The following is a 14,627-nucleotide window of genomic DNA, read 5'->3' on the forward strand; positions in this document are numbered from 1 at the left end:
ATGGACATGAAAGTCAGTACTAAAAGCTTCATCTGGAAGAACTGAAGGTGGTTGTCTCTTCAACAGAAAGAAAGGAGTGGTTGCCAAGAACTACTGATTTTCATGATAAGCCTTGTTGAATTTTTTAGGCAGGGTCTTGCTGTCACCCAGGCTGAAGTGTAGTGGCAAGATCATGGCTCACTGCCTCCTTAAACTCATGGACTCAAGCGAACCTCCCACCTCAGCCTCCCAAGTAGCTGGGACTACAGGTATGGGTCACAGAGCCCAGCTAATTTTTTTTTATTCTTCGTAAGGATTTTTTTTTTGCTGTTATTACTGTTTTTTTTTTGTTTTTTTTTTGAGATGGAGCTTCGCTCTTCTTGCCCACGCTGGAGTGCAATGGCATTACCTCGGCTCACAGCAACCTCTGCCTCCCGAGTTCAAGTGATTCTCCTGCCTCAGCCTCCCTGTAGCTGGGATTACAGGTATGCATCACTAAGCCTGGCTAATTTTTGTATTTTTAGTAGAGATGGGGTTTTACCATGTTGGTCAGACTGGTCTTGAACTCCTGACCTCAGGTGATCCACCCACCTTGGTCTCCCAAAGTGCTGGGATTACAGGTGTGAGCCGCCACACCCAGCTGGTATTGTTCTTTTTGTTGTTTTTTCTCCCAAATATTTTTGATCTGCAGTTGGTTGAATCTACAGATGTGGAACCCAAAGATATGAAGGGCTGCTGACTGTACTTATTAATATTACTTATTATATTTGTTCAGTTATTTCAAATATGGATCTATTTCTACGTAAGTATATTGCAAACTTCTGGAGGATGGGCATGGTGGATGATTCCTTTTTGATACCTTCCAAAGCTATGTCCATAGTAGATGCCCCAAAGATAATTCATGGATAAACATAAACGTCGAATTCAAGGTGACTTGATATGCAAATTTAAATCAAAGTCTGGAGATAAAAACCAAGGTTAGATTAGAGCTGTCACTGTAGTTAAGACATTTGGAGAACTTAAGTACATCAAGATAGAGCTGCATTCAAAGTTCTGTGGTCTACTTTTTTGGTTAATGTTTTTTTTTTTAATGAAGAGATATTTTTGTTCCCAAAGTACTCTCAAGTTTCAAGTTTTGGTGACCTGGGACTTGGTATATAAACGTGAATTTACTCTGCCAACACCCTATGTGACTTTCTAGACTTTGTGCCTGCCTCCTTTGTTTTCCTAGATTGCAAAGTCATAATTTCCACACACTGAGATACTGACCTTCTTTTATTGCTGGTCTGATAAGATTGGCAGAGAGAGGTTAGTTTCTTGCCTCTTGCTGGAGGTGGGGAGATGAAAACACCAGGGAGAAATACATAGTGGAAGATCATCTTGAGTTGATGTTCAGAACAAGGAGTCCTCGATCCTGGGCCAGCATCAGTCCATGGTGCTTTTGGTCTCACTGTGGTTTCACTCCCCATTAAATGGGGAAAATACTTGACATTTTCTGACATCCCGGGTTCAACATATGCATATCAGTAAATGTAATACACACGTAAAGAGAATGAAAGGCAGGCCAGGCACGGTGGCTCACGCCTGTAATCCCAGCACTTTGGGAGGCCGACGCGGGCAGACCACCTGACGTCGGGAGTTCATGACCAGCCTGACCAACACGGAGAAATCTTGTCTCTACTAAAAATACAAAATTAGCCTGGGTGGTGGCACATGCCTGTAATCCCGGCTACTGGGGAGGCTGAGGCAGGAGAATCGCTTGAACCCAGAGGCGGAGGTTGCAGTGAGCCGAGATCGCGCCACTGTACTCCAGCCTGGGCAACAAGAGTGAAATTCTATCTCAAAAAAAAAAGAGTATGAAAGGCAAAAATCACATGATCATCTCAATAGATGTAGAAAAGCATTTGAGAAAATTTGACAACCTTTCATGGTAAAAACTCTCAACAAGTTAGGTATAGAAGGAATGTACTTTGATGTAGTACCTTGGAATTTACCTTATATGACAAATTCTCTGTGAACATACTGAAAGCTCTTCCACTAAGATTAGAAACAAGACAAGCATCCCCACTCTCACCATTTCTATTCAACATAGTAATGGAAATCCTAGCCAGAGCATTAGGCGAGAAAAAGAAATGACAAGCCTCCAAATTGGAAACGAAGAAGTAAAACTGTCTCTACTTACAGATGGCATGATCTTATATATAGAAAACCCTAAAGACACCTCCAAAAACCTGTCAGAACTAAATAAAGTTGTAGGATACAAAAGCAACATATAAAAATCAGTGGTGTTTCTATACATTAACAAAGAACTATTCAAAGAAAAAAATGAATAGGAAAAAATCCATTTTATTTCATATTTTATTTTATTTTAATTTTGTTATTTTGTAGAGAGAGGGCCTCACTATGTTGCCCAGGCTGGAGTGCAGTGGTGCAATTTTGGCTCACTGCAACCTCCACCTCCTGGGCTCAAGCTATCCTCCCATCTCAGCCTCCTGAGTAGCTGGGACTATAGGTGCATGCCACCATACTTGGCTAATTTTTTTGTAGAGATGGGGTTTTGCCATGTTGCCCAGGCTGGTCTTGAACTCCTGGGCTCAAACGATCTGCCTGCCTCAGCCTCCCAAAGTGCTGGGGTTACAGGCATGAGCCACTGCGCCTGATTTATTTATTTATTTAGAGATGGCTGGAGTGCAGTGGCAACATCTCAGCTCACTGCAAGCTCCACCTCACGGGTTCAAGCGATTCTCATGCCTCAGCCACCCGACTAGCTGGGATTACAGGAGTACACCACCATGCCTGGCTGATTTTTGTATTTTTAGTAGAGACACAGGGTTTGCCATGTTGGCCAGGCTGGTCTTGAACTCCTGGTCTCAAGCGATGCGCCTGCCTTGACCTCCCAAAGTGCTGGGATTACAGGCATGAGTCACTGCACCCAGCCTAAAAGGCCTCATTTATCAAGGCTATACAAAACGTAAAATACTTAGAAATAACTCTGGGGGAAACTTGGAGCTATCAACAAATCCGATCAGTGAGTTTTTTTCTTTTTCCTTTCCCCTTTTTCCTTTGTGAGATGGAGTCTTGCTCTGTTGCCCAGCTGGAGTACAGTGGCACAATCTTGGCTCACTGCAACCTCCGCCTTCCGGGTTCAAGCGATTCTCCTGCCTCAGCCTCCTGAGTAGCTGAGATTACAGGCGCCCACCACCACACCTAATTTTTGTATTTTTAGTTGAGACAAGGTTTCACCATGTTGGTCAGGTTGGTCTCGAACTTTTGACCTCGTGATCTGTCTGCCTCAGCCTCCCAAAGTGCTTGGATTACAGGCGTGAGCCACCACACCTGGCCTTTTTAAGTGACAAGGTCTCATTCTGTTGCCCAGGCTGGAGTTCAGTGGACCATCACAGGTCACTGTAACTTCAAACCCTGGGCTCAACTGATCCCACCTCAGCTTCCTAAGTAGCTAGGATTACAGGCACACACCACCACACCTGTATAATTTAAAAAAAAATTTTTTTTTGGCCAGGCATGGTGGCTCACGCCTGTAATCCAAGCACTTTGGGAGGCTGAGGCAGGAGGATCACGAGGTCAGCAGTTCAAGACCAGCCTGGCCAACATGGTGAAACCCCATGTCTACTAACAATACAAAAATTAGTCAGGCGTGGTGGCACGTGCCTGTAATCCCAACTACTCGGGAGGCTGAGGTAGGAGAATAGCTTGAACATGGGAGGCAGAGGTTGCAGTGAGCCGAGATCCTGCCACAGCACTCCAGCCTGAGACAGAGTGAGACTCCATCTCAAAAAAAAAAAAAAAAAAAATTTGTAGATCTGTTGCCCAGGCTGGTCTTGAACTCTTGGCCTCAAGGGATCCTCCCACCTTGGCCTCTTAAGTAGCTAGGACTACAGGTGCTGGCCACCATGCCCAATGCCATCAGTCAGCTAAGTCTTACACTTTTCTGATCACAGCTACAGGGACAGTTGGTCTTACTGCCCAGGTTCCTCATGGTCACCTCCTATTTCCCAATGCAAGTCATCTCCTTGCAACTACGGACAAAGGGGCACTGGTTTTCTTCAGCCTATCAGGCCACAGACCCTCCCAGGATGTGCTGGTGATTTTGCTGCTGCCATTATTTCAGCTGTGGGGCAAAAGCAGCCCTGTGGATGGTGGTCTCAGGGCAAACTCTGTAGACATTAATTCTAGAGAAAACCCGCTCGAAGGATTAGCATCTTAGCCAAGAAACTTTTACCCTCAGATTGGAGCATTTTCTAGCTGGTGCTTCTTGTGTTAGTGAGAGGAATGAAAGAATGGAGGCATTAGAGATCCATGGATGGAGGCAAGCCAGCACCTCCAGCGTTTGGAGTAAACTCCTGAGCCACCAGGCCTGCCTCCCACAGAAACAGAAAGAAAACCTATCCTGCCTCTCACTGGGCCATAAATTATACATCGTCCCCTTCCCTGGGCCTTCAGGGAACCGAAGCATGTTCCACTCCTGCCACTGACCTTCCTCATCTTTGGGACTCCTGTCTTAATTTCTCACTGATCACAAAAAGTGATCTTCACAAAGTCTTCCTGCATTGTTTCTCTGCCAGTTCTGCAGACTTTGGGAGTTACTGTCTTAGCTAGAGAATAACAGTGGATCAAAGAGGAGGGACTATACCTTCTAAGTGCCCCTGCACCCAGGGCCACCCATTGGCACTGCCTGAGGAGGTCGTCTCAAGGTGAGGAGATGGACTAGGAGGGAAAGTGAGCCCTCATCAGCCAGTGCTTCTCAGACACTGACAAGCAACTAATAGGTAGGCTTCTTGACATACAGGGCTCTTGCTACAATGCAGATACCGATTTAGGAGAGGAGCCCAAGATTCTGCATTTCAAATTTCCCAAGTGATGTTGATGCTGCCAGTCCACAGACCAGACTGTATTTGCATAGCAAGGAGCAAGACTGAGTGGAGGTGAAAAAAATAGAGGAAAAACAAGCTCCATGAGAGGCAATCTGATGATGCTCCAGCTGCAAAACCTCTTTGTCTTCAAGGACTTCCCTGCAGGGCCTTTCACCTTTTCCGGAGGATTGGAGCACACAGCCTTCCAGGCCCAGCCGAATGCTGGTAAAGGACCAGGGGCCTGAGACCTCCTCACACCCTCCATCAGCAGCTGTCAGGGAGAGGAGCCTTGCCTGGGCTGGGCAATCAACCCTCGCCCCTGCCGCTGGCTCTCGGGTGGTTCTGCCATGGAACAGCAGGCTCAAGATGGCAAGAGGGTAACAGGTGGTCTCTCTTCCCTCCACCTCTGCCTCATCCCAGGCTCTGCTCCCTGAAGCCAAAGCAGTGATCCTCTTTACTTTCTTGAACAGCAGCTTACTTTGTGCCAGGCTGTGTGAACCACCATCTGGAACTGTTTTTATTTAATCCTCACAATCACCTTGTGAGGTAGGAACTGTTTTATCCCCACTTTAGAAGGAAACTGAGGCCCCATCACTGAACTACATACCTGTGAGGCCAGGAGCCTATGGGACCGAATCTAGGAGAGAAGCCTCAGGATAGGAATTTAATGAGAAATCAAGGCAACTAAGGTGCATTGATTGGTATATGACCCTTCAAAGGTAAGCAGAAAGCCAGTGCTGTTACTGTCCGTCTACCAGGTTTCCTTACCATACACCAGTGGCAGGAGGTTCTCCTGTGCCAGCTGGTATAGGTAGGTCATGAAATGGGCTCCTTGGCCTGGGCAGAGGGTGCCAGGCAGAGGCATGACTGACCAGGCAGCATCAACTGTGTGAAGAGTAGCTGGCCTGCTAGGCAGCTGGTGGAGGGCCATTTAGGAAAGTCTGAAGTAAACGTAGGTGGGTACTTGCCTACCTATCTATACCTCAAAGGAACAGTGTCCTGGGATGGAAATGCACACGATTCCAGCTCTTCATTTGACAAACCTAAGTGTCTACAAGCACTGTGCTAGGATTTGTGGGAGGGTTTAGGACAGTCTTTGTCCTTAGTGAGGAAAATTAGCATGCTGGATATAAAAATAAGAGTGGTGGAAACTTTGGTGAACTGGAGAATGCTGCTCAGCTAAAACTTGTACTACCTTACTTGAGTTGGCTGGAGCCTCTCAGCAATGAAGGACTACCTGATTTTTCAAGTCCAAAATCAAGATCATGTGAACATTTCCCTTTTCAGAAACAAAATGTGCAGAACTTGGGGACAGGTGGTCAGAAGATAAAATGGAACAATTCAAAAAATAAATCCTCAAATGCAGGCCAACATGTGGCTGCTGGTTTGCAACCTGTGTTCCTCACTACCCAAGTCCTATTTGTTCCTGTTGTACCTCCAGCACCTCACAATTCCTGGCAGAACAGAAGTGCCTCTGGTATATGACCACGTGAAGTTTAACCAAGAGACCCACCAGAGTGGCAATGGATCTGAAATTTCCATCACATGCAGAATAGCTGAAGCAACTGGAGAGGGTTTTTAGCCTTGGAAATGACTAACAGGAGGCATAAGAATTGTTACAAATAAGAACATCCTTTAAAAAAGTTAGGATATATGGTCTGGCCAACATTTTGGAGTGGGGAGAAGGCTACTTTCAGGTAAAATATACATCTGACAAGTGACCACAGTCCCCCAACTACTTCTACTGTCCATACCCACCTCCCCCATTTCTTCACTGGCCCAGTACCTAAAAGCATTTGGCTGTCATATCTGGTAAAGGGAATTCAGGCTTTGCCTTTTTAAAATTTTTATTATTATATTTTTGAGATGGAGTCTCACTCTGTCACCATCTGGAGTGCAGTGGTGTGATCTTGGCTCATTGCAATCTCCACCTCCCGGGTTCAAGTGATTCTCCTGCCTCAGCCTCTTAAGTAGCTGGGATATAGGTGCCCGCCACCACACCTAGCTAATTTTTGTATTTTTAGGCCAAGCTGATCTTGAACTCCTGACCTCAAGTGATCCCGCCCACCTCGGCCTCCCAAAGTTTTGGGATTACAGGCGTGAGCCACCGTGCCAGGCCCAGGCTTTGCCTACTAACTTTCATCCCAAATATCTCACCTACTTCCTACCTAAGAATCTTACCTAACTCAGAATTTTTTTTTGGAGATGGAGTTTCACTCTTGTTGCCCAGGATGGAGTACAATGGTGCGATCTTGGCTCACTGCAACCTCAGCCTGCCGGGTTCAAGCGATTCTCCTGCCTCAGCCTCCCAAGTAGCTGGGATTACAGGCATGCATCACCATGCCCAGCTAATTTTGTATTTTTAGTAGAGACGGGGTTTCTCCATGTTGGTGAGGCTGGTCAAATTCCCAACCTCAGGTGATCCGCCCGCCTCGGGCTCCCAAAGTGCGGGATTACAGACATGAGCCACCATGCATGGCTAACTTGGGACTTTTCTAAGGAATAAAATGAGATATGTAATGAAACTATCTGGCAGAATACCTGGCAAAGGGGTCAAGAAATGTTCAACATTATTATGGAGGTTTAGATCTTTTCTCCCATCCAACTACTAACCAGGCCTGACCCGGCTTAGCTTCCAAGATCAGATGAGGTCGGGAGCATTCAGGGTAGTATGGCCGTAGAGGTTTAAGTCTTTTCTATAAAACACCAAATAATACAACTACGGTAAAAGCATACAAGTTGCAAGGAGTCTGAGTTTGGCTTCATAAATGATACTTCTGTAACAATGCCAGCTGGAATAAGATCACAAGTGTGAATGTTCAAATAGAGCAGCAAAGGCCATTCCTCAGGGAACTCTGGAGAGGAGATTCCTACCCCAGGTAGGAAGCTGGTTGGTTTCTGCTCTGATCCTATGACTACTAAATGCATAGGATGAAAAACTACACTTATAATGTGCATTAACAAGAATATGACTGATCTCCATGGATATGGAAAGATACACAAAATAGAATCAGTGGGGGGGGAAAATTATAGAACCATACAATGGGAGACCAAGTTTTAAAAACCAGGTATGTATATATGTGCTTAGAGCATTTCAGGAAGGGATATATTAAGAAATTTATTTGGAAAACCTTGAGAGGTAAGCTGGAGTGAATGCACACTCTCCACTCCATGCCCAAATGTTTACTTTTCACTTTATACCCTTCTGTTTATTTTCTTTGATCAGCAGCATCAACTTTTTAAAAAAGGACCGAATAGGCCAGGCTCGGTAGCTCATGCCTGTAATCCCAACACTTTGGGAGGCCAAGGTGCGGGGATCACTCGAGCCCAGGAATTCAAGGCTGCAGCGAGCCATGACTGCCACTGCACTCCAGCCTGGGCAGTAGAGCAAGACTCTGTTTAAAAAAAATAAAAATAAAAATAGGCCAGGCGCGGTGGCTCAAGCCTGTAATCCCAGCACTTTGGGAGGCCGAGACAGGTGGATCACAAGGTCAGGAGATGGAGACCATCCTGGCTAACACAGTGAAACCCTGTCTCTACTAAAAAATACAAAAAAACTAGCTGGGCGAGGTGGCGGGCGCCTGTAGTCCCAGCTACTCGGGAGGCTGAGGCAGGAGAATGGCGTAAACCCGGAAGGCGGAGTTTGCAGTGAGCTGAGATCCAGCCGGCTACTGCACTCCAGCCTGGGCGACAGAGCGAGATTCTGTCTCAAAATAAATAAATAAATAAATAAATAAATAAACAAACAAACCAAATCATTTGGTTTGGTCAAAACCTTCTGATCTGAGCTTTGCTTGGCAACCACTCCCCAAGATAAAGTTTTATATATCACCTCACATATTCACTGTCAAGGATCAGGAACTCTAGACTACTGGACTCCCCAGTCAACATTCCCGTTACCAAAAGTGCCTAATCTTGGAGGCTGCTTCACATCACCCTCTCTTTGTCCCTCATTTCCTGAGTCTTTTTTTTTTTCCCCCTCCAACTACACTTGCTCTACTGGTGATTTCACACAGCCCTCTGATTTTTAAGATACTGTCCAAATACTGACTCCCAAATTTCTATTTCCATCCAAGACCCACTCTTAAACTCTACACACACACATGCATCGCAACTGCCTCCTCAACAGCTCCACTTGGATATTGAGTAGACATCTAACACTTGCTCTTCCCATAGCCTTCCAACTCAGCTGATGGCATGTCCATGCTTCTAGCTGCCCAAGTCCACACCTCAGAGTTAGGGAAAGTAGAGTGTGACCCATAATGCCAGCTACCTACAAACTAAGGTAGATCTGGGTACTGGGATTAAAGATATCATAAAATCATTAAAATGTTTTCTGAAATGTTTAAAGTTAACTCATTTTAATTCCAGGATTTGGATTTCAACGTTTTAATTTCTTTGGAATATAAGTCACCTTTTGCAAGCTAAAAAATAGAATCAAACTAAGGTGATCTAGTCCTCTAGGCATCCAGGCTGATCCTTGGAATCATGAGCAGAATGATGACATCATACAAGGTGCTAGCAATAGGGTTATAAACTCGAAATAATAACCACTTATCTACATGTTTCATTAGGAAACAGCCAAAAGTCCAGCCATTAAAGGAATAATCTACAGAACATTTTGATTTACAAGGGACAAAATGATCCAAATTGTATGCTGTCCAATCTACTGGTGAACTGGATCAGAATGGGCCAAGGACTGTTAAACAGAGAAAGTATTTACATTTTGAAAACTTGCTCCGCAGGAAAAAAAAAATTCCTGGTTGCTGTCAATAAGAAAGCAAGTAAAAAAAACATTACAGATGAACTCACCGATCTTTGATTTTACTAAGGCCTTCCACTGGAACATGAAGGTAGGGATAAGTGTAGAGGATAATATACTCAGATATTTTTAAAATAAATTACTTAGTAATAAGAAATTAGCCATACTACATTCTTCCATTTGCTACAAGAGGAAATTGGCAATGAAGACTATTTAAAAGAAATGCTCAGCTCTACAGAGGGTGGTGGCAGGCAACACTTTTCCATTACAGAATAACCTCTATTCTTCCATGATACATATTCCTGTGGAAAAACTTGTCAGGAGCTCTTGCCAGGGCCAAGGGATGAAAAACAGAGCATGTCCTAATTAGCTACTGTAGGTTCAGTTAACATCTTTGGGAAGGACCCATAAAATCTGGCCATTATTTTCTTAAACATCTGCAAGCAGAATTCCTTAGTCCTTAGCTATAGTTTCTGCTAGGTATCTTAAAGCTGGGACAGTTCCACTGTGACTCTTCTCCTCAGCTATTAGGTGGGTGCTAGTCATCAAAGTCTGGAATGTCATCATAGGAGTAACCACGGTAGCCTTTGGATGCGTAGTAAGCGATGCGCAGGTGGTAAAAACCCGGTAGGAACACCAGAATGCCAATGATCAGGACTGGAACGGCCCGGTCTGCCCCCTGGTGGCAGAAGGAGGCAAACACATTAGTATCGTAAGAGTTACACATTTTAAAATAAAAAGTCTCATACCTAATCCTTAGATCAGTATTTTATACTCTTCAGTACATTTTCTTTGAGTTGTATACTACCGAGGGAAAAGGTTTCCTCCTGACTATAAATTGAAGAAAAACTACAAAGTACTAACAATTATAAAGAAAAAAATGACCCATTCTCATCCAGATATTTTAGCTTGTTTTCCTTTTTTTAAAGCTCTTAGTTGTGAACACAACATACTCTGTGTCCTGTGGCCAGTATTATTAAAACTTCTTCATATATTTAAACTGTAAGGATGTGTAACATTCCACTGAAATGGACATGCCACAGTTTTACTTAACTGCCCCACATACAACTGCTGGACACTTTGGTTGTTTTTCACCTTTTGTAATTGTACAGCTACCACTACAATAAACTCTGTGTTTTTCTCAGAATTTCAGGTTTTTTTTCCTTTTTTCTTTTTTTTTTTTTTTTTGAGGTAAGAGTCTTGCTCTATTGCTCAGGCTGAATTACAATGGCGTGATTACAGCTCACTGCAACCTCAACTTCCAAGGCTCAAGTGATCCTCCACCTCAGCCTCCAAGTAGCTGGGGTTACAGGTATGAGTCACCATACCTGGCTAATTTTGTATGTTTGTTTGTTTGGTAGAGATGAGGTCTCACTATGTTGCCCAGGCTGGTCTTGAACTCGGGGGCTCAAGAAATCCTCCTGCCTCAGTCTCCCAAAATGCTGGAATTATAGGCTTGAGCCACTGCACCTGGCTGGCTGTGTTCCCTGTTGTGTGTTAATTATAGTCAGAATTGGTTCAAGACAACTTAGACACTGTGTATGTGGGGACAGCCCATGAGAAAGAACCACCAACTACTTTAGGTTTCTAAGGTTTCATACTGAAGCTCAACAGGAACGCCATCCAAACATAATGTAAGAAGGAACTGACTTATGAGGCACAGTGACCCCACACATATAACAGAATTGCTATTTCTCTCCAAACACTGACGGTACGTCCATGGCACTGCACAGCTACAATGACAGCATGCTGCTCCAGCTACAGCCCTTTACCAATCAGGACCCTTGCATGCCAGGCTCAGCCATGTTGTTCCAAACTATTACAGGGCAAACTGTCTAATATCTCAGAGACCAAGTTTGTCTACCTGCTACCACCTCCCTTATAGGAACTATGGAAGTTTACTGTTGCTCAAAGGAAGAAAAACATATTTTGCCAACAGAGAACAAAATGCAAAAGAAAATCTTTTTGTTCTTTCTGCTGGAATCTGCTGTACTAGACATGAATATAAAAACAAAGATTCAATCAGGAAAAAAAACCTAAAATCCGAATAGACAAACAAAGAGTAATGAGATTGAGGCTGTAATAAAAAGTCTCTTAGCAAAGAGAAGCCTGGGACTTGATAGTTTCACTGCTGAATTATACCAGTTAAAGAATTAATACTTGGCTGGGCATGGTGGCTTATTCCAGTAATCCCAGCACTTTGGGGGGCCTAGGCAGGCAGATCGCTTGAGCTCAGGATTTCAAGACCAGCCTGGTCAACATGGTAAAACCCCGTCTTGAAAAACAACACAAAAATTAGACGGGCATGGTGGTACACGCCTGTGGTCCCAGTTGCTAGCGAGGTGGCAGGATCACATAAGCCTGGGAGGCAAAGGTTGCAGTGAGCTGAGCTCGCACCACTGCACTATGCCTGGGTGACAGAATGAGACCCTGTCTCCAAAAAAAAAAAAAAAAAGAATACTAATCCTACTGAAACTATTCTGAAACAGAAACAGACATGGAGAGAATACTTCCAAACTCATTCTATGAGGCCAGTTTTACCGATACCAAAACCAGGCAAAGACACGTCGAAAAAAGAAAAATAGGCCAATATCCCTGATGAACATTGATGCAAAAATCCTCAATAAGGAGGATAATACTAGCAAACCAAATTCAACAATACATTAAAAAGATTATTCATCAGGACCAAGTGGGATTTATCCCAGAAATGCAAGGATGGTTCAACTTATACAAATCAATCAATGTGATAAAATCATATCAGCAGAATAAAGAAAAAAAACCATATGATTATTTCAATCAATGCTAGAAAAGCATTTGATAAAATTCTACATTCAACGGGTGCAGTGGCTCACGCCTGTAATCCCAGTACTTTGGGAGGCTAGGGTGGGCCTCACACTGACCATAATTAACACACAACGGGGAACATAGCCATAGGGGTGCAGTGGCTCAAGCCTGTAATTCCAACACTTTGGGAGGCTGAGGCAGGAGGATTGCTTGAGCCTAGGAGTTCAAGACCAGCCTGGGCAACATAATGAATGAGATCTCATCTCTAACAAACAAACAAAAAAATTAGCTGGCTATGATGACTCACACCTGTAACTCCAGCTACTTGTGAAGCTGAGCTGGGAGGATCGATTGAGCCCAGAAGATTGAGGTTGCAGAGAGCTGTGATCACACCACTGTACTCCTGGACTGCTTGAGTCTAGGAGTTTGAGATCAGCCTAGGCAACATGGCAAAACCTCGTCTATATAAAAAATAAAAAAAAAAAATTAACCAAGTGTGGTGGCACCTGCTTGTGGTCCCAGTTACTTGGGAGGCTGAGGTTGCAGTGAGCCAAGATGGTGCCACTGCACTCCAGCCTGGATGACAGAGTGAGACTCTCTCTAAAAAAAAGAAAAAATACACTAGGGAAAGAACCAGTCTTTTCAATAAATGGTATTAGGAAAACTGGATATCCATATGCTGAAGAATGAAACTAGACCCCTCAAATCTCCTACCATATACAAAAATCAAATGAAAATGGATTAAACACTTAAATGTAAGACCTAAAACTATGAAACTACTACAAGAAAACATGGGGGAAACTCTCCAGGATGCTGGACTGGGCAAAGATTTCTTGAATAATGCCCCCAAAAGCACAGACCATCAAAGCAAAAACAGATAAATGAGATCACATCTGGTTAAAAAGCTTCTGTACAGCAAAGGAAACAATCAGCAAAGTGAAGAGACAACCCACAGAATGGAAAAAAATATATGCAAAGTATCCATCTGACAAGGAATTAATAACCAGAATATATAAGGAGCTCAAACTCTATAGGAAAAAAATCTAATAATTCAGTCAAAAATGGGCATTTCTCAAAAGAAGGCATACAAATGGCAAATAGGTATAAGAAAAGGTGCTTAACATCACTGATCAAAGAAATACAAATCAAGACTACAATGAGGTATCATTTCATCCCAGTTAAAATGGCTTTTTAAAAAATATAGACACGAGGTCTCACTATGTTGCCCAGGCTGGTCTCGAACTCCTGGGCTCAAGTGATCCTCCTGCCTCGGCCTCCAAAAGTGCTGGGACTACAGGTGTGAGCCACTGCACCCAGCCAAAATGGCTTTTATCCAAAAAAACAGGCAATAACAAATGATAGCAAGGATGTGGAGAAAAGGGAACCCTCGTACAATGTTGATGGGAACGTAAATTAGTATAGCCACTACAGAGAACAGTATGAAATAGAACTACCATATGATCCAGCAATCTCACAGCTAGGTATATACCCAAAAGAATGGAAATCAGTCTGTCAAAGAGATATCTGCACTTCCATATTTATGGCAGCACTATTAACAACAGCCAAAATTTGGAAGCAACCAAAGTGTTCTTCAACAGACAAATGAATAAAGAAAATGTGGTACATATATACAATGGAGTACTATTCAGCCACAAAAAAGCATGAGATCCTGTCACTTGCAACAACATGGATGAAACTGGAGGACGTTATGTTAAGTGAAATAAGCCAGGCACAGAAAAACAAACTTTCCAAGTTCTCACTCATTTGTGGGAACTAAAAATTAAAACAATTGAACTCATGGATATTGCAGAATGATGGTTACCAAAGGCTGGGAAAGGTGGGGGGAAATGGGGATGGTTAACGGGTACAAAAACATAGTTACATAGAATGAATAAGCTCTAGGATTTGATAGCACAAAATGACTAGAGAATAATTTATTGTACATTTAAAAATATAATAACTAAGGCTGGACGTGGTGGCTCACGCCTGTAATCCCAGCACTTTAGGAGGCCCAGGCGGGCAGACCACTTGAGGTCAGGAGTTCGTGACCAGCCTGGCCAACATGGCAAAAACCCGTCTTTACTAAAAATACAAAAATAGGTCAGCCGTGCTGGTTTGCCACTGTAGTCTCAGCTACTCAGGAGGCTGAGGCAGCAGAGTCACTTGAACCCAGGAGGCGGAGGTTGCAGTGAGCTGAGATTGTACCACTGCACTCCAGCCTGGGTGACAGA

The 14,627-nt window shown here is 43.7% G+C and overlaps 1 protein-coding gene across 2 annotated transcripts in view; it reads right to left on the minus strand.

Moving 5' to 3' along the window:
* Positions 1-9,189: 9,189 nt before the first annotated feature.
* TMEM230 (transmembrane protein 230) overlaps positions 9,190-14,627 on the minus strand; it is a 17,193-nt gene continuing 11,755 nt past the window's right edge. For both annotated transcript variants that reach the window (XM_011975301.1, XM_011975296.1), the window contains exon 3: positions 9,190-10,291. In XM_011975301.1, the coding sequence (XP_011830691.1) occupies positions 10,151-10,291 (141 nt within the window). In that variant the 3' untranslated portion in view covers positions 9,190-10,150. The remainder of the gene's footprint in view (positions 10,292-14,627) is intronic.

Source organism: Mandrillus leucophaeus, unplaced genomic scaffold, assembly GCF_000951045.1.
Source record: "Mandrillus leucophaeus isolate KB7577 unplaced genomic scaffold, Mleu.le_1.0 Scaffold101, whole genome shotgun sequence".
NCBI classification, from domain to species: Eukaryota; Metazoa; Chordata; class Mammalia; order Primates; family Cercopithecidae; genus Mandrillus; species Mandrillus leucophaeus.